The following is a 19578-nucleotide window of genomic DNA, read 5'->3' on the forward strand; positions in this document are numbered from 1 at the left end:
GGAAGGTGAGAGGGTGAGGTCAAAAGAGGAGAGGAGTGGAAAGAAGGAGGCAGAGAGGAATGAGTCAAAGGTAGACGTGGGGAGGTTAAAGTCACCCAGAACTGTGAGAGGTGAGCCGTCCTCAGGAAAGGAGCTTATCAGGGCATCAAGCTCATTGATGAACTCTCCAAGGGAACCTGGAGGGCGATAAATGATAAGGATGTTAAGCTTGAAAGGGCTGGTAACTGTGACAGCATGGAATTCAAAGGAGGCGATAGACAGATGGGTAAGGGGAGAAAGGGAGAAAGACCACTTGGGAGAGATGAGGATCCCGGTGCCGCCACCCCGCTGACCAGAAGCTCTCGGGGTGTGCGAGAACACGTGGGCAGACGAGGAGAGAGCAGTAGGAGTAGCAGTGTTATCTGTGGTGATCCATGTTTCCGTCAGTGCCAAGAAGTCGAGGGACTGGAGGGAAGCATAGGCTGAGATGAACTCTGCCTTGTTGGCCGCAGATCGGCAGTTCCAGAGGCTGCCGGAGACCTGGGACTCCACGTGGGTGGTGCGCGCTGGGACCACCAGGTTAGGGTGGCCGCGGCCACGCGGTGTGAAGCGTTTGTATGGTCTGTGCAGAGAGGAGAGAACAGGGATAGACAGACACATAGTTGACAGGCTACAGAAGAGGCTACGCTAATGCAAAGGAGATTGGAATGACAAGTGAACTACACGTCTCGAATGTTCAGAAAGTTAAGCTTGCGTTGCAGAAATCTTATTGACCAAAATTATTAAAATGATACAGTACTGCGGAAGTGGGCTAGCTAGCAGTGGCTGCGTTGTTGACTTTGTACTACTACTACTACTTCTCCATCTGCTTCTACACCTGCATTGCTTGCTGTTTGGGGTTTTAGGCTGGGTTTCTGTATAGCACTTTGTGACATCGGCTGATGCAAAAAGGGCTTTATAAATACATTTGATTGATTGATTGATTAATTGATACTACTACTACTACTACTACTACTCAGTGGTGGGAAAAGTACTCAGTTGTCATACTTCAGTAAAAGTAAAGATAGCTTAATATAATATTAAAGTCACCCAGCAAAATACTACTTGAGTAAAAGTCTAAAAGTATCTGGTTTTAAATGTACTTAAGTAAAGTGGTGGAAAAAGTAGTTTTATCATACTTAAAAGTAAAAAGTAAATGCTATACATCAAATTTTAAATTTCACAATGCCAACAAAAGGACTCTTTGATGCAGAGGAGTGAAAGTGACAAGAAAGAGGGGGTAGAGTGAGAGCGAGAGGGAGAGAAATAAGAGGAAAGGCACAACACATAGCAGTTGTCTTATTCCCATTTAAAGTAGGTTTTCCTGCAGCAGTGAAAAAGAGAGAAGGAGTGTGTGTGTTTGTGTATGTAATTTGGGAACTCTTCCCCCGCCTCCTCTTTGCCTATACGGAGGAGAGGAGGAGTCACTGAACGAGAGAGAGAGAGGGAGATCAGAGGAGATGAGAAGAGTACAGTGGGAGAGGAATCAAAACTCAACAAGGGGAGAAACCCAGACATAACAGAAAAGATACAACAGAGTGAGAGACGCATGAGACAAGTCACACGAAGAGAAGAGATGAGAGGAGACACATCTGATCTGTAGCTGTTTAGCTGAAGCCAAGTGGGAGTAGTGTGTTTTGTTGGACTAGATTTATCTAGGTATCTTTCCGAGCCCACACACATATACTTGTGATTGTGTTTCCTGCAGTTGCCTTCCTCGTGAAGTGTGTGTTGTGCTCAGGACTTTGAGTGTGTGTGAGTGAGAGACCATGTGGCAGTTCGTGACCCTGGTCCTCCTAGGCCACCTGGGGAGCAGTCTGACGGGGGCATGGAGAGCCTCCCAGCCTCGCCTGCAGTTCACCCACTCAGGTAAGACAGAACCCCTCTCTCTCCCATTCACATCCTGCTGTCTCTGTTTTAGTGTGCCTCACGTGCTGTATTTTTGTATAGCTCTCCACTCACTGTGTTGTCTATTTGAATTGTATCATCTAGTTCCTTCTATGTCCCTATAACTGCTTCCCTCATACCATTACATAATAAAGGATCAGCTATGTTTGGAAGAGTATGGCAGTTTTGTGTGAAGATGTGTGTGTATGATTGACAAAGTGCGATTTTGTGTAAAGATGTGTGTCGTTGAGAGTGCTAATTTTTGCTTTAAAGAATGTGTATGATTGTATATTCATCTGTCTTCTAAGAGATTTTTGGTCTGTGCTCAGTGAGTGATATTTGAGCTGCTCCATCTACTCATATCTGATAATGTAACAATAATAAACCCCAGTTGGGAGTGATAGTCTAATCGTAATGGGCTGTACTCACACCATTTAAACACACCCAGACATCACACAGACTATGTGAAGTACAAATAAGAATCAGATTCAAGGCTGAAAAGGACACGGCCAAGAAAGTACAAAAAGAAATTGTGCAGGGAGGAAAGCTAGTATTTCAAAATACTCTCAGGTGGAAATTTTCTCATTAATTTAGTTTAGTCAGACCTAAAGTGGCTCAACACAGAGAGAGATTTTATTTTCTACATTTTTGTTCTGCTGTATTTCAGTGCTCCATCTGGCTGCTTTTGATGATGTGTACTGCCAGATGTGAATTGTGCTTAATACAAGGTGTTTCAAGTTGGTACTGTGGTCCTGTGCGTTACAGGGAGAAAGAGTGTGTGTGATAAAGGAATTGCTGGGTGTCAGAAATGTGTGGGTGTGTGAATGTGTGCATGTGTGCGTCTTTGTCTGGGCGTACATGCGTGCATGTTTCAATCCGATGCAGACACCGACACACAGACAGTGACTCTCAGAGGGAGCACCATGTGCTGGTCATTTCCCTCCCTACCTCCGATGTACATCTGATAGCCTGACTGCCTTTTCCTCTGCTCTTCACGGGTCAGGGGCGCCTGATTCCAGATCAGATCCTGGAAGACCACATGTGATGGAGCTGGTTTTTAACCCCACCATGGCTGATTACCCCATCAGCCTGGCTGCCTGGTCCCTCTCTCTCCAACCCTCCTAGCCTTAATGACTAAATTATCCCAGTTATTCAGTCAAACTTCACGTCAGCCAGCCAACACTGGAGTTAAACTGCCTGCCACCCCACTTATAATGACTCAATTATCCCAGTCGCTTGTAGACTCTGGGCCTGATTTCCCAAATGATAAATGACAGCTGGAGATTGGGTTTGTGCCCCCCACACACAAAAGGGACATTTTACTGCTGCAGATTATGTGAAATGTATAGCGGCACATACAAAAGACTAATGAAGCAATCTCAGCGGTTAAGCCATGTGAAAACCGCACACAAGCGGGTTATAATAGAGTTGGGGTTTGATGATGCTTGCCTTGTCTGGTTTCCTTTACAGTTCACCTGCTCCTCTTGTGACCTGTGATGATGTATTATTTCCCAGTACAGTGATTGGAGAGGCGGCCATGTTTGAAAGTTCTTATAATTTAGATTGATTCACACACAACATACTGACATAGACTGGGAGTCATTTCATCATCTAGATGATGACACATTCTCCTTTCACCTGAGGGGAGAATTTGTACCCCTCTTCCTTGGTAGCACCCTTGACAACGGCAGACAGTGGTTTTGCAGCCTTGAACTAAAGGTGTGCGGTAATACTCAGGCAAGGACTCAGGCAATCTGATTATGATTTATATCTATGTATTCAGAAAGGTGAAAGGGCAAGGTGTCCACTTGTGCCTGGTTGAGTTGTGAAAGAATCCAGATGTCAGGGAGTGTGTGTTTGTCCGTTTCCCAGACATCTCCAGTCCTGCCTTTCTAATTGCACAGTAATTGGTGAAGTGATAACCCCATTTCCACAGGAAATGTGCCCCGGTTTCCTCATCTCTCTAGTGGCGCACCGAACTAAGTCTTCCTCCTGGGAACTGTGAGCCAGACAACTCAGCTAAGGGGCTCCCCATGTAGAGACACAGACAGCCTAACTCAGACACACAAACACACACACAGACAGACAGACAGACACTCACACCCACACACACACTTTCTCACTTACGCACAGGGCTGGTGTATGGGGGTGTGTGTCATAAAAATAAATACCATAAATACCAATCATTGTAGTAACCCTGTGTTTATAAACGTAGATATTGACTTTAACACTTCAGCATGGTTTTGTGGCACAGTGCAGAAGGTTGAGGGTTCACAGACCACAACGGATGAGCTCACTCTCCCTACCTGTGTCATTACACTACGATCAGAACCGGCTGCAGACAATGATCAGCTAGGGGAAATCTGATTTTCAACATTTTGATGCTATATAATTATATAAAATATATGCCAGTAATTTTCCAGGTCTCTGTGCCAATGCACCACACACAACCAATAAGCAATGCATAACTGTATACCGATTACTTTGAGCGCTTGTAATCATGGTTTGCGTTTTCAACACCACAATCAAGTAAAGCATGTCACCTATGTGGACGACTTGGGAGAATGATGATCGGCAACAGAACGCGCTTGAGTATCAGAAGTCAAAATACAGCCAGACTGGCCTGCTACTGTGCCCTTCTATAATCTGTTGAGAGTAGATCCACCACTGATCTCCTCATGATGGGTATAGGGAACATTTGAGTATCATGTAGTAGCCTAAACCTATCGATGTTACATTGATCTGGGTGAATGGAATATGAATGACAGTCATCCAATATGCTGTAATAGAAATAAAGCCATGCTCATTAAAAAAAGAATAGTCCTCCTTCATCTTAAATGGCACCGACCGCCACTGGATCAGCTATATCATATTGCAGATAGAGTGTAGCTTCCATCAATGTAATTTTGTAAATATATACAGTACCAGTCCAAAGTTTGGACACACCTACTCATTCAAGGGTTTTTCTTTATTTTTACTATTTTCTACATTGTAGAATAATAGTGAAGACATCAAAACTACGATATAGAATCCCCCCAAATACAGGTGTGCCAAACTTGTAGCGTCATACCCAAGAAGACTCAAGGCTGAAATCGCTGCCAAAGGTGCTTCAACAAAGTACTGAGTAAAGGGGCTGAATACTTACAGTACCAGTCAAAAGTTTGGACACACCTACTCATTCAAAGGTTTTTCTTCATTTTTACTATCTCCTATATTGTAGAATATAAATATGAAATAACACATATGAAATCATGTAGTAACCAAAAAAGTGTTAAACAAATCAAAATATATTTTAGATTTTAGATTCTTCAAACCAGCCACTGTTTGCCTTGATGACAGCTTTGCACACTCTTGGCATTCTCTCAACCAGCTTCATGAGGAATGCTTTCCCAACAGTCTTGAAGGAGTTCCCACATATGTTATTGATTGATTGACTATGACCTTTCAAATCACCCAGCACTCTTCAGCCATTCCTGAACCTGCAACCAAAAACAAGCTACATATGGACAGTACCAAAACAAATGATCTAATGATTCTATCTCTTCGCAGCAGAATCTGCAGAGCTGGGATGGTTGTATCCCCCATATATACAACATTCTATTGGTTGCAAGAATTTTATATAATCATTTAAATTGGAAAATTCTAAGTTTTGAATCCGGCCAATCAGCTATTCCTCTATCTTGTGGATTTATATTGAAAATTGGTGCAGATTCGTATGATTTTATGTGTGGTATGATTAATAGTTAGCCTATTGCAGATCTGGACAAACGATCCACCTATCACTATTGTCACTATGAATAGATGACAGGATAGACAGTTGACTGGTAAAGTGTAGTACATAAGGGAAGTACCAAAACACCTTGATAGAGGAGGCGCATGTAAGTAGATGAGGAAATTTGGCTATATGGAATACATTATATAGTAAAATCAGCAAAATGGAGACTATAAATCAAGGAAAAATCACACTACCCTCCCCAAAGCAAAAAAAAAGTTTGTCAACCCTCGCCTATATTGGACCAGCCCACCCCAGTAAATGTAGAACTGTCCCTCAGTACCAGTCTGAGGAAAAGAGCCAGCTGTCCTAAAAAGGACTCCCACCACAGTGTGTTTGTTTTCACGTTTGTCTCTGTGTGTGTCTGTAATTGCTCTTGTCTGTGTGTGTGTGTGTGTGTGTGCGCTCGTTGTGTGCGTGTCTGTGTCTCCTGATGCAGGAATGTTCTTAGCTGTGTCACACGCCATACATTTGCACTAATCACATATACGCCCATCAGTGGCCCCCATGACTGAGGTTCTCTAATGTCAGCTGGCTTGGGTTTGTTTGGTGGCTAAAAGCATACGGTCACTCCCGTCCTCCTGGTGCCATGCTAACTCACGGTCACTCCCGTCCTCCTGGTGCCATGCTAACTCACGGTCACTCCCGTCCTCCTGGTGCCAAGCTAACTCACGGTCACTCCCGTCCTCCTGGTGCCATGCTAACTCACGGTCACTCCCGTCCTCCTGGTGCCATGCTAACTCACGGTCACTCCCGTCCTCCTGGTGCCAAGCTAACTCACGGCATCCACATCCACACAGGACAAGAGGAAGAGAGGGTGAACGGTATACAGAGACTCGCCCCAGAAATGCCCCAGATACCAGGGGAAGTATGAGGATTGTAGCATGATGGTATGGGGGCGGAGAGGATGGGGCGAATGGGCGGTGAAAATTTGTAAAACGTTTTCTTTGATTTAGATTGACAGGGTCAAGGATCAACTGACTGGTGGTCAAGGGTCAAGGTCTTAAGGACCTTGCTGTCTCCTTCAGCTTGTCTGAGGACGTCTGCACTCTGAAGTAGAGGTCTTCACGGATCGAACCCGAATACCCGAGACCCATCCTGGGACCAGAACGGATGATAGACCCGAATGGACCCGACCTCGGCTCTACATAGCTTATAGCATATTTATTTGATGCTAATAAGGTGAATTTATTGACTTATAGAAGGCATAGCCAACATATAAAGACATATTTCTTCATCAGAAGAGCAACTTGTGTAATGGTCCTGTAATCAACGTACTTTACTCAAAATATACAAAATACAAAGCAATATAGCGAGCCCACAATAACGGACCAATGTACAACGAACAATCACTCACAAGCAAACATGGGGAACAGAGGGTTAAATAATAAACAAGTAATTGGGTGAGTGAAACCAGGTGTGTAAGACAGAGACAAAACAAATGGAAAATGAAAAGTGGATCGGCGGTGGCTAGAAAGTCTGTGACGTCGACTGCCGAACCCCGCCCGAACAAGGAGAGGGACCGACTTCGGCGGAAGTCGTGATAACTTGGCTGACTCTCTTGGGCGTCAGGTCCGGGTCTAGGCCTGGTTGTCGTCGGGTCCATTTGGGTTCCGGTGTGATTGTCCTCCAGTCCGTTCGGGTCCAGGTCCAAAATGTTGGACCTGAGAAGACCTCTACTCTGCTGTCTTTACAAACACGTTGAGTCTACCCGGACTGAAAATAATGTACATGGCTGTTCTGAGTTTAGACACATTCAGAAACAAAAACCCTTCTGTTTGTGATCTCGAATTTTGACTAGATTTTTGGGGATTTTAAACTAAGCCGACTGAATTTAACAATGTACCTTACTAGTTTGTTTATACACATTGGCCTACATTTACAGTTGAGCAGTTAGCACACTAGTGCATGAAGATAATGGACTTACTCCAGTAGATGTGCTGAGTTTTGGTGTTAGCTGGAGGCCAGTCAGTGAAACACTGCCAGTACTAATCCCTCTGAGGGGCTGCTGGTGAGGGCAGGTCTGGAACCCCCACTGGGTCGACACGGTCATTGCTGTCAAGGCAAATGCCCCAGAGGAAGGATCGGCCCAATGGGGTGGGTGGGTGCAGCTGGTGTGTTGGGAGTAAGTCTGTGTGTCTGTGTGTGTGGTGTGTGTATATGTGTGTGTGAGTGTATGTGTGATGTGTGTTGGTGTGGAGACTACATGTCAGTTTCTATAATGGGGATTTGTGCTTGGGAGAGGCAGGAATGTGTTTTCTGTCACCCTGAATAAGAAGCATTCATCATATACTCATAATGATGGGTGCTCTGGCCATTGGTTCTATAGTCCAGTGTGTGTGTATAAGTATGCAGCATATACATACACTGAGTGTACAAAACATTAAGGACACCTGCTCTTTCCATGACGGACTGACCAGGTGAATCCAGGTGAAAGCTATGATCCCTTATTGATGTCACTTGTTAAATCCATTTCAATCAGTGTAGATGAAGGGGAGCAGATGTTTAAGCCTTGAGACAGTTAAGACATGGATTGTCTATGTGTGCCATTCAGAGGGTGAATGGGCAAGACAAAAGATTGAAGTGCCTTTGAACGGGGTATGGTAGTTGGTGTCAGGCGCACCGGTTTGTGTCAAGAACTGCAACGCTGCTGGGTTTTTCATGCTCAACAGTTTCCAGTGTGTATCAAGAATGGTCCACCACCCAAAGGACATCCAGCCAACTTTTAAAAATGTTATTTCACCTTTATTTAACCAGGTAGGCTAGTTGAGAACAAGTTCTCATTTGCAACAGCGACCTGGCCAAGATAAACGCATAGCAATTCGACACAGACAACAACACAGAGTTACACATGGAATAAACAAAACATAGTCAATAATACAGTAGAACAAAAGAAAACAAAAAGTCTACATACAGTGAGTGCAAATGAGGTAAGATAAAGGAGTTAAGGCAATAAATAGGCCATGGTGGCGAAGTAATTACAATATAGCAATTAAACACTGGAATGGTAGATGTGCAGAAGATGAATGTGCAAGTAAAGATACTGGGGTGCAAAGGAGCAAGATAAATAAATAAATACTGTATGGGGATGAGGTAGGTAGATAGATGGGCTGTTTACAGATGGGCTATGTACAGGTGCAGTGATCTGTGAGCTGCTCTGACAGCTGGAGCTTAAAGCTAGTGAGGGAGATATGAGTCTCCAACTTGACACATCTGTGGGAAGCATTGGCAACAACATGGGCCAGCATCCCTGTGGAACGCTTTCGACACCTTGTAGAGTCCATGCCCTAACTAATTGAGTCTGGAAGGAGTTCTTAATGCTTTGTACACTCAGTGTACAGTATACACTCAATGACCAGTTTATTAGGTACACCACACCGTTCACGAAAATGGTTTGCTCCTACAGACAGTGAGTCACAGTCGTGGCTTGCTATATAAAGCAGGCAGACAGGCATGGAGGCATTCAGTTACTGTTAGAAAACCCAGCCAGTCAGCGGCAGTGCTGTGGTAGGCAACAGCTCGTTGATGGAGAATGACAAGAATCGTACAAGCTAACAGGTGGGCCACAAACAGGCAAATAAGATGGTTATACTCTTATCAAGGAATTTGATGGTGATATTTGGAACGTGTCACTCAACAAGTTTGCCAACAACCAAGAGTGTGTGTGTGCCAGTTTGTCAATCTTACTCTCAGTCCTCCCGATATCTTTAAAATAAATCGCTTGCTACCTCTTTCACCCAATAAATTCAACTGATTCAATGAACTCCAAATGGCACTTTATTTTATTTTTGTATTTTCCCTCAATAACAGACCGTCTGCTCCAAATTAACTCTCCATTTGATTATTTTTTCTCTTTCATGCCTTCTCCACATCGATTTATCCTCTTCTCATTGCTGTGTCGTTTCTTCCACGCTCGTCATCTCTCATTTCTCAGTCTGTCAGTTTCATCACAATGGCATCAGTCTAATCTCACTGTTCCAGTTTTACCACCAGACACTGTCTGTCATTAAGTCTCCATCTTCTCCAAACCCTCCTCCTTCTATCTTCTATCAAACACATATGCGAGCTAAGCTTGAGCTAAGCTTTCCTAAAGGGAAACAGATACTTCTATGTGTTAGGACAGTTAGACGAATGGAAACGAATCCATCCTCAAAATTCCTTCCTATGTGATCTCAAAGCTCATAGACATCTGCTGTATGTTAGTGTAGATCAGTTTGTGTGGGAGAAGTGTGGTTTCACAATAAGAGTAAACTGATAGAAGTGGCGATTGTCATTCTCTGCTAATCGCTACTCTTAGCTATCCAGCTATCGGATCTATCTTGTACAGCCTCTATCATAGCTGTCATTGTATCCCTGTTGTATCACCCACTATTGTCTTATCTGTCTGGAGATGTACTAGTTACTTTTCTCTGGCGGACTTGGACTTTAACTTTGCCCGATAAGAGTGCTTGAGAAATGAATAGATGCATGTGTGATAGATACTGATAGATACAGGGTTTGTGCTGTGTCATATTATGTCTGTTTGCGGAATGGAGTTAGACTTATGCAGAGTCCTAGACACAGAGTACTACAACTCCTATGATTGATGGATGCAGCCTAGTGCCACTCATTAGCTGGTGTACCATCTGAGATATTATAGCTGGTGTACCATCTGAGATATTATAGCTGGTGTACCATCTGAGATATTATAGCTGGTGTACCATCTGAGATATTATAGCTGGTGTACCATCTGAGATATTATAGCTGGTGTACCATCTGAGATATTATAGCTGGTGTACCATCTGAGATATTATAGCTGGTGTACCATCTGAGATATTATAGCTGGTGTACCATCTGAGATATTATAGCTGGTGTGTGACTATGTGTTTTTGATCTCTCTGCCTTTCTATCTGTATATTGTAAACTGTCAATAAATTGTTTGTCCATACTGTCAAGTTGTATTCGTCATTAGATTACAGATGCAGTATAACTGTAATATTTTATTTTGTACCATATTGTGACTGTACCCTCTGCTGTACAGTGTCCATATTAGGACATCCTCAGTACTGTGCTTCTGGTTGTCGTATTAATCTCTGGATTTTTCTCTCTCTCTCTTTCAGAGCTGGTCCAGAATGGCCGTCTCCTGTCCCTGCCCCTGGCGGCGGGGGACGTGCACTCTCTGCTGCCAGACGAAGATGGCCGCCGGCTGTACGTGGCCATGAAGGACAACCTGCTGTCCACAAGCCTGGACGACATCACACAGAACCCACACATGGTCAGACTGCCTGGCTCTCTATAGGCTTCTTTCACATAGGGGCTTTTCACACTACAGAGCCCAACCGAGCCTAACCTAACCAAGCTGCACTGAGCTGGTCTAGTGACACATCCACCATAGTTGTTGGAACTTATTTGAAAAAGATGATGTGAAAAGCGATTATTCAAACCACAGTTTGGCTCTGGTCTGCATGATAGTGTGAAAAGGGTAATAGATTCAATACAATCACATGAACACATTCATTCATACAGTACAGCTACACTCACCAGTAAGGAAAAGTGTAACTCAGAAAACCTTGTGAAAGAAAGAAGGGGGTGGATGACTGTCACAGTCAGGGTGTGTTGTCCAGTGTGTATGGCTAATGCAATTTAAGGGATAATTAAGCCCAATTTGATGGTAATGACAATATGGATGGTGATGCCATCTCCAGCTGTCCAGCGTCCTTCCTCTTTCCATCAAGCCCCCTGTGTCTCTCAACCACTCTCTTTCAGACCAACACTCATTCTAATACCCACAGATCCACACACACACTCTGTCCACCTCTCTACTGTATGTAACCATGCCCACTACCAGTCATATCCTAATTTCTCTCCTTTTCCACTTCCTCTCTCTCAGACTCTCATTCTAATACACATAGACACACATTTATACAGGAAGGCTCTCATAGAGTAGCACGTAGTGTATAAGTGAAGGCTTCATTCACCCCTGTTCCCATTTCTGCCTGGCAGGAGCTTGACTGGAGCCATGAGCCCTCTAAAAAAGCTATCCTCTGATCAACCAACCCCTGAGGCATTCCTATTGCCCGAGTCCCTCACCACCAGCCCACATCACTCACACTGACAGAAGAACTGTGTGTGTGTGATCACTCTCTCCAACATTCTATTTATCCATGTCCACTACCAATCATATCCTCCTTTAATTAGATTTTTTCTCCCTACCACATTCAAACCCCCAGTCCCTTTTCAGTATATTACTAATTGAATTGCATGTTGCACAGGGATTAGTGTAGTTTCTATGCATTTCCATATCTTTGTCCATGTGACAGAGCATAGAAGCATATTTTCAGCTGCCAATGTATAAAACTCCCATCCAAGAAATGTTATTTGTCACAGATGGTTGATTTATATAAGGTTGTTTTTCACAGTGAGAAACATGGTGGTCTCTGATTCTACTCCTCCCTCTGGTATTCACTGATAATGAAAACATCTTTATCTAATCACATGATCTCTGCTACGGCCCCTAAATGACTAACTCAGTGAACATGCTATGGAGGTTAGTCATCTATGGTGGCATCATACCGGCTAATCATGGTGGCATGACAATTATACTGGCACTTCCTCTTTCAGCTCTACTGGCCAGCAAGTCCAGACCGGGTCCAAGAGTGTTTGATGGCTGGAAAGGACCGGGAGGTGAGTGGTTACGGTGTACACACACACACACACACACACACACACACACACACACACACACACACACACACACACACACACACACACACACACACACACACACACACACACACACACACACACACACACACACACACACACACACACACACACACACACTGTACTAACTTCTAGTCTCCCCTACAGTTGGAGTGTGCTAACTTCCTGCGGGTGCTGCAGCCCTACAACCAGACCCACCTATATGTGTGTGGAACGGGAGCCTTCAACCCTCGCTGTGCCTTCATCCCCACCAATGTCTTCCTCAAGGTAAAATCACACACGCGCGCGCTCACATAGACATGCACACACACACACACACACACACGCACGCACGCACGCACGCGCGCACGCACACACACACACACACACACACACACACACACACACACACACACACACACACACACACACACACACACACACACACATACACACACGCACGCACGCACGCACACACACACACACATGCGCACCTGGAGTGGTTTGAGAAACACACTCTACTGATGCCTATCTCAAGCTTTCCCTGTCTGTCCCTCTACATCTGTCCTATAGCAATAAATCCTATATTCGTGTGTTTTATCTGACTATAGGTCTAGCTGTCTACCCCTATAGCTGCGCTATCTGTAGGTAACCTATGTGTACTGTACTGTGTACCCATATACCCTGATACCAGCCTGTCCTATCTGTCTCTGTGTGTTTACCATGTATCTTAACAATTCTTAGCTAAACTCCCTCCCTCCCTCTTCCTCTTTCTCGCTTTCTTCTTTCACACACTATTTTCCCACCCTACTCTGGTCCCCAGTGTGCTGGTGTCTGTGTTTCTGAGAGAAGGTACTAAACCCATTAAAGGTGTCTGTGTTTCTGAGAGAAGGTACTAAACCCATTAAATGTGTCTGTGTTTCTGAGAGAAGGTACTAAACCCATTAAATGTGTCTGTGTTTCTGAGAGAAGGTACTAAACCCATTAAAGGGGCTCAGACTCCTGAGCAGGAACACGAGGGGAGGCTGTGCTGTGAGCGGCCGGCGGCGCTGCCTCCCTCGCATTGCATTTTACAAAATGTTCACCCAAATATTTACAGCCATTACTACCTCATTATTGTATACAAGTCTGGGACAGTTTCACAGGTGTACTGTACATTAGTCATGTGGCAGTGTGATTGTGTGTGTGTGTGTGTGTGTGTGTGTGTGTGTGTGTGTGTGTGTGTGTGTGTGTGTGTGTGTGTGTGTGTGTGTGTGTGTGTGTGTGTGTGTGTGTGTGTGTGTGTGTGTGTGTGTGTGTGTGTGTGTGTGTGTGTGTGTGTGTGTGTGTGCTTGCGTGCATGTACACATTGTGTATAATGTGTTTATTCAATTCTGTTTATTTGGCAGTCGGAGCGACAAACTCTGTCATTTGGAGAGACTGAATGTGGGAAGGGAAAGTGTCCATACGATCCACACCAGAAAACAGCCACAGCCATTATTGGTAAGACCACGACAGTATGTGTGAGAAAATGTCTTGTGTGTGCGTAAGTGCACACTAATAAAAGGACCTGTTTACTGTCCTTGTAGGTGGATGTTGATGATAATGCATGTTTATATGTGCTGTTCCATAGGGTAGGTCTAAATAGTGTGGCGGATAATGTGTTTGTCTGTATTCGTGTACAGATGGCGAGCTGTACGCTGGGATCTCTTCCGACTTCATGAGTCGAGACTCTGCCTTCTTCCGCAACCTGGGCAGTCGTCATGTGATCCGCACTGAGCAGTACGACTCCACCTGGCTTCAGGGTAAGGAACTTGGTCTCAGCGTTCTAGGATTCTGTAGGAACCTCTCTATAGGCTTGATCAAACAATAACAACTAAATCATTTCTCTTCATTCTCTCTTTCACTCTTACTCATCACAACATTTTCCTTTCATTCTCTGTCATTTGTTTTCTTTCTCTTTCATCTCCCTTTCGATCTTTCTCTCTCATTTGTAAACTCTCCCTTCTCTCTATCTCTTTCTCTCAATTCAATTCAATTTAAGGTCTTTATTGGTATGGGAAACATATGTTAACATTGACAAAGCAAGTGAAGTAGATAACAAACAAAAGTGAAATAAACAATAAAAATTAACAGTAAACGTTACACTCACAGAAGTTCCAAAAGAATATAGACATTTCAAATGTCATATTATGTTTATATACAGTGTTGTAACGATGTGCAAATAGTTAAAGTACAAAAGGGAAAGTAAATCAACATAAATATGTGTTCTTCACTGGTTGACCTTGTCTTGTGGCAACAGGTCACACATCTTGCTGCTGTGATGGCACACTGTGGTATTTCATCCAGTAGACATGGGAGTTTATCAAACTGGGTTTGTTTTTTCGAATTCTTTGTGGATCTGTGTAATCTGAGGAAAATATGTTTATCTAATATGGTCATACATTTGGCAGGAGGTTAGAAAGTGCAGCTCAGTTTCCACCTCATTTTGTGGGCATAGCCTGTCTTCTCTTGAGAGCGAGGCGGCCTTTCTCAATACCAAGGCTATGCTCACTAAGTCTGTACATAGTCAAAGCTTTCCTTAAGTTTAGGTCAGTCACAATGGTCAGGTATTCTGCCACTGTGCACTCTCTGTTTAGGGCCAAATAATATTCTAGTTTGCTCTGTTTTTTGTCTCTCTCTCTCCCGCTTTCCTTCTGTCTAAATTGCAAACTTTCTCTCCCCCCTCTCTCTCGCGCTCCCTCTCTCTCTCTCTCTCTCTCTCTCTCTCTCTCTCTCTCTCTCTCTCTCTCTCTCTCTCTCTCTCTCTCTCTCTCTCTCTCTCTCTCTCTCTCTCTCTCTCTCTCTCTCTCTCTCTCTCTCTCTCTCTCTCTCTCTCTCTCCTCTCTCTCTCTCTCTCTCTCTCTCTCTCTCTCTCTCTCTCTCTCTCTCTCTCTCTCTCTCTCTCTCTCTCTCTCTCTCTCTTCCTCTCTCTCTCTGTCAGATGCCCAGTTTGTGAAGGTGGCCTCGATGGCGGAGACTGATAACCCAGAGGACGACAAGGTGTACGTGTTCTTCACTGAGCGGGCTCAGGAGGCAGAGGGGGCTGCTGGGAAGGTGCTGTACTCCCGAGTGGCACGTGTCTGCAAGGTAAGATCTCTACGTGCCTGTGTGTGTCTGCTGGTATTGACGTGTGTGTGTGTGTGTGTGTTGCCTGTATGTGTGTTTGTTTATATTTTTCCTATCATAGCTGCTGTCTATGTTGATCGTGACATCTGTTCTAATCTGTACAGAATGACATCGGGGGTCAGAGGAGTCTGGTGAACAAGTGGAGCACCTTCCAGAAGGCACGTATAGTCTGCTCCATCCCTGGATCCGACGGGATACAGACTCACTTTGACCAACTACGTGAGTATCAACTATCAACTTTACCTCACTCTTACTTACCAGTGATCACACACATGACCATAAGATTACCGACCATAACCATGAATACAACAAGTCAAACATACAGACAATCATCCTAATGTACAACAGACATACCATATGTCTTCAATAGTATTCAATCTCAATAAGACTGCAGTGGGGGAGGGAGTGAATATTGTACAGACTGTACTGGAGCTGAAACAGCTATGGAAGTGAAAATTCTATGCTTGGCCAACAGAAGGCCCAGTGTTTGATCATGCAGCCAGCATAACTCCACTCCACCCCACCCTGGCTTGTGGTATTCCACTCTGTTACCACGGTGACCAGCAGCCTTGTCCATTTACCCTGCTCTGCCTCTGTAGTACTTCAGCCCTGGTCGCCCAGGCAACTGCTCTGAAGTCTCTTAGTCTCTGTTAGAGAGGATTTAAGAGTCTGGTACTGTCCTTCTGCTGTTTCATCTTCTGTTTTCCATGTGCGTTATGGGGTGATTAGTGTGTGTGTGCATGTGTGTGTCTATGTTTATGTGTGCACTCTGTCATGGGTGGTTATGTAGGCCATGGTGTATCAGTAAGTGATGTGATCAGTAGCTGGCCTCGCTGAGAGCGAGACAGAGAGACAGGACCAGTCCCTTATCACATCTATCTTTGTAAAGACAACCAGACAGTAGAATAAACAACCTGAGCCCTACTTCACCCTCTCCTTCCTTCTCTCTGGGGTTAAACTAAGTCAACTACACACATTATGACACAAACACACACACACTGAGCCCTACTTCACCCTCTCCTTCCTTCTCTCTGGGGTTAAACTAAGTCAACTACACACATTATGACACACACACACACACACTGAGCCCTACTTCACCCTCTCCTTCCTTCTCTCTGGGGTTAAACTAAGTCAACTACATACATTATGACACAAACACACACACACTGAGCCCTACTTCACCCCCTCCTTCCTTCTCTCTGGGGTTAAACTAAGTCAACTACACACATTATGACACACACACACACACACTGAGCCCTACTTCACCCCCTCCTTCCTTCTCTCTGGGGTTAAACTAAGTCAACTACACACATTATGACACAAACACACACACACTGAGCCCTACTTCACCCCCTCCTTCCTTCTCTCTGGGGTTAAACTAAGTCAACTACACACATTATGACACACACACACTGAGCCCTACTTCACCCTCTCCTTCCTTCTCTCTGGGGTTAAACTAAGTCAACTACACACATTATGACACACACACACTGAGCCCTACTTCACCCTCTCCTTCCTTCTCTCTGGGGTTAAACTAAGTCAACTACACACATTATGACACACACACACTGAGCCCTACTTCACCCCCTCCTTCCTTCTCTCTGGGGTTAAACTAAGTCAACTACACACATTATGACACAAACACACACACACTGAGCCCTACTTCACCCCCTCCTTCCTTCTCTCTGGGGTTAAACTAAGTCAACTACACACATTATGACACACACACACACACACTGAGCCCTACTTCACCCCCTCCTTCCTTCTCTCTGGGGTTAAACTAAGTCAACTACACACATTATGACACACACACACACACACACTGAGCCCTACTTCACCCCCTCCTTCCTTCTCTCTGGGGTTAAACTAAGTCAACTACACACATTATGATACACACACTCACACGCACACACATGCACTCACGTACGTACGCACGCACGCACGCACGCACGCACGCACGCACGCACGCACGCACGCACGCACGCCCTCCGCAGAACCCACAAACAGCCACTGCTGTAGTCACACACACACACACACACACACACACACACACACACACACACACACACACACACACACACACACACACACACACACACACACACACACACACACACACACACACACACACACACACACACACTATGACACACACCCCTTTCTGTCCAACCCAACACGTCTCAGCCAGGACAGTGAGTAGGAGGATGAACATAAACATCCCCACACAACAACCTGCCCCGGGACATATTGCAGCTGAAAAGATCATCAAAGATCATCAGCCCAAGAATGCCGCCGGTGTTTAGTTTACGCCATGCTCCGTCGGCCAGAAACACTACGAATCCCATGAGCGCCTGGTGTGTGTCCGGGTCCCTCATGGTGGAGGAGTGGACACAGTCTGAGTCAGGTTGTTATCTATGCCGGAACTTCAACAGGAATATTTGAGCGAAACTTGTGTCAGCTTTGACAAAAGCCACTATCCTGGCAGGTCATCTCTGTTTGTACAGGTGAAAGGGATCGTTGACAGTGTTGAGTACTCAACCATCAACATTTACTGAATACATTAGTTTCTAATCCTACAGTCAGAATAAAGTGGTTCCAACAGTAGTCTTAGATTGAAAGCTTATGAGAGACATGGTTAGCGAAAGTCTTAGAGTATCAGAGTTTAGTGGAATTTTTATGGATTTAAATATAGCCCACTGGGCACAGACATCAATTCAACATCTATTCCACGTTGGTTCAACATAATTTCATTGAAACGACGCGGAAACAATGTTGATTCAACCAATGTGTGCCCAGTGGGAGAAACATGTAAACATTTAAAAGGTGTAATTGGTCAGAATCCCATCAACAGAATTCACTGCTATGTTGTTATTTTGTTATTATGTTGTTCTTCAGGACTGTCATACCATGAGTTTGGACCAGGACACAGTAACTATTGGACCACATAGTTGAGGTTTGAACACTTCGGTCCCGAAGCAGAGGACTAAAAGGTCTTGAGTAGTTTGTTTTGGGTTTATAGATTTCAGGGATTTAGAGGAAGTTCCTATATGTGTGAGTGTGGCCAGGGGGTATGCAAGACAGAACCCACATCCTAGTCCTTAGATAGCCCAACTCTGATGAGGGAAGGGGAGTGAAGAGGAGGGGTGAGAAGTTGAGGAGAGGCGGTCGTTTTTTGGGATAAGGCTGGGAAGGATAGGGGCTGGAGCCTGAGGGGTGCGGGCCAGACAAGGGTATCTACCCTCCAGGAGAACAGATCCCTTTGTTTAGAGGAACTGACACAGGTAGAGCCCTCTGGAAAGAAAAGTAGAGAGAGAGAGAGAGAGAGAGAGAGAGAGAGAGAGAGAGAGAGAGAGAGAGAGAGAGAGAGAGAGAGAGAGAGAGAGAGAGAGAGAGAGAGAGGAGAAAGACAAAGAAATGTAGAGGAAAGAGACTCACAAAATGGGGATTTGAGAGAGATGATTGTTCAGACAGAGAGAGAGAGAGAGACAGAGACAGATAGCCAGCAGTGCCTCCACAGCATGGTGTACCCAAACTCCTCTGCTGTGTGTTATGCCCTGGGCTATGCGGCGGCGTGTGTGTGCAGTGGTGTGTGTATGTGTGCAGTGGTGTGTGTATGTGTGCAGTGGTGTATGTGTGGGAGGTAAGATTAGATTCCCACCAAACTGATCTCATCGAGGCCACCTGAAGCAGCAGGAACGAGAGGAATGTGAGAATAGTTTTACGCTTCACTGTGTACCACACCACAACTACAAGCCCACCATACATACTGTCTGTATGCTAGCGTGTGTGTGTTTGTCTGTTTGTGTGTTTGTGCGTGCGTGCGTGCATTCCTGTGTACGTGTGTGCATGTGTTTGTGTGTCGCATCCAGTATGTCTGTGTGTACAACTGGTTCATGTAACTGTGTATACACAGACTGCGTGTGCGTAATTTTTTTCCCCCCCACCTTTATTTAACCAGGTAGGCTAGTTGAGAACAAGTTCTCATTTACAACTGCGACCTGGCCAAGATAAAGCACAGCAGTTCGACACATACAACAACACAGAGTTACACATGGAATAAAGAAACATACAGT

General features: G+C 44.8%; 1 protein-coding gene across 1 annotated transcript in view; it reads left to right on the plus strand.

The window, feature by feature from the left end:
* Positions 1-1416: 1416 nt before the first annotated feature.
* Positions 1417-19578, plus strand: part of LOC139542704 (semaphorin-3ab-like) — a 30584-nt gene continuing 12422 nt past the window's right edge. Inside the window, exons 1-8 of the mRNA XM_071348471.1 lie at positions 1417-1887; positions 10777-10931; positions 12278-12340; positions 12527-12646; positions 13747-13840; positions 14023-14142; positions 15321-15466; positions 15610-15724. Of these exons, the coding sequence (XP_071204572.1) occupies positions 1788-1887; positions 10777-10931; positions 12278-12340; positions 12527-12646; positions 13747-13840; positions 14023-14142; positions 15321-15466; positions 15610-15724 (913 nt within the window). The 5' untranslated portion in view covers positions 1417-1787. The remainder of the gene's footprint in view (positions 1888-10776; positions 10932-12277; positions 12341-12526; positions 12647-13746; positions 13841-14022; positions 14143-15320; positions 15467-15609; positions 15725-19578) is intronic.

The sequence above is a fragment of the Salvelinus alpinus genome, chromosome 17 (genome assembly GCF_045679555.1).
Source record: "Salvelinus alpinus chromosome 17, SLU_Salpinus.1, whole genome shotgun sequence".
NCBI lineage: Eukaryota > Metazoa > Chordata > Actinopteri > Salmoniformes > Salmonidae > Salvelinus > Salvelinus alpinus.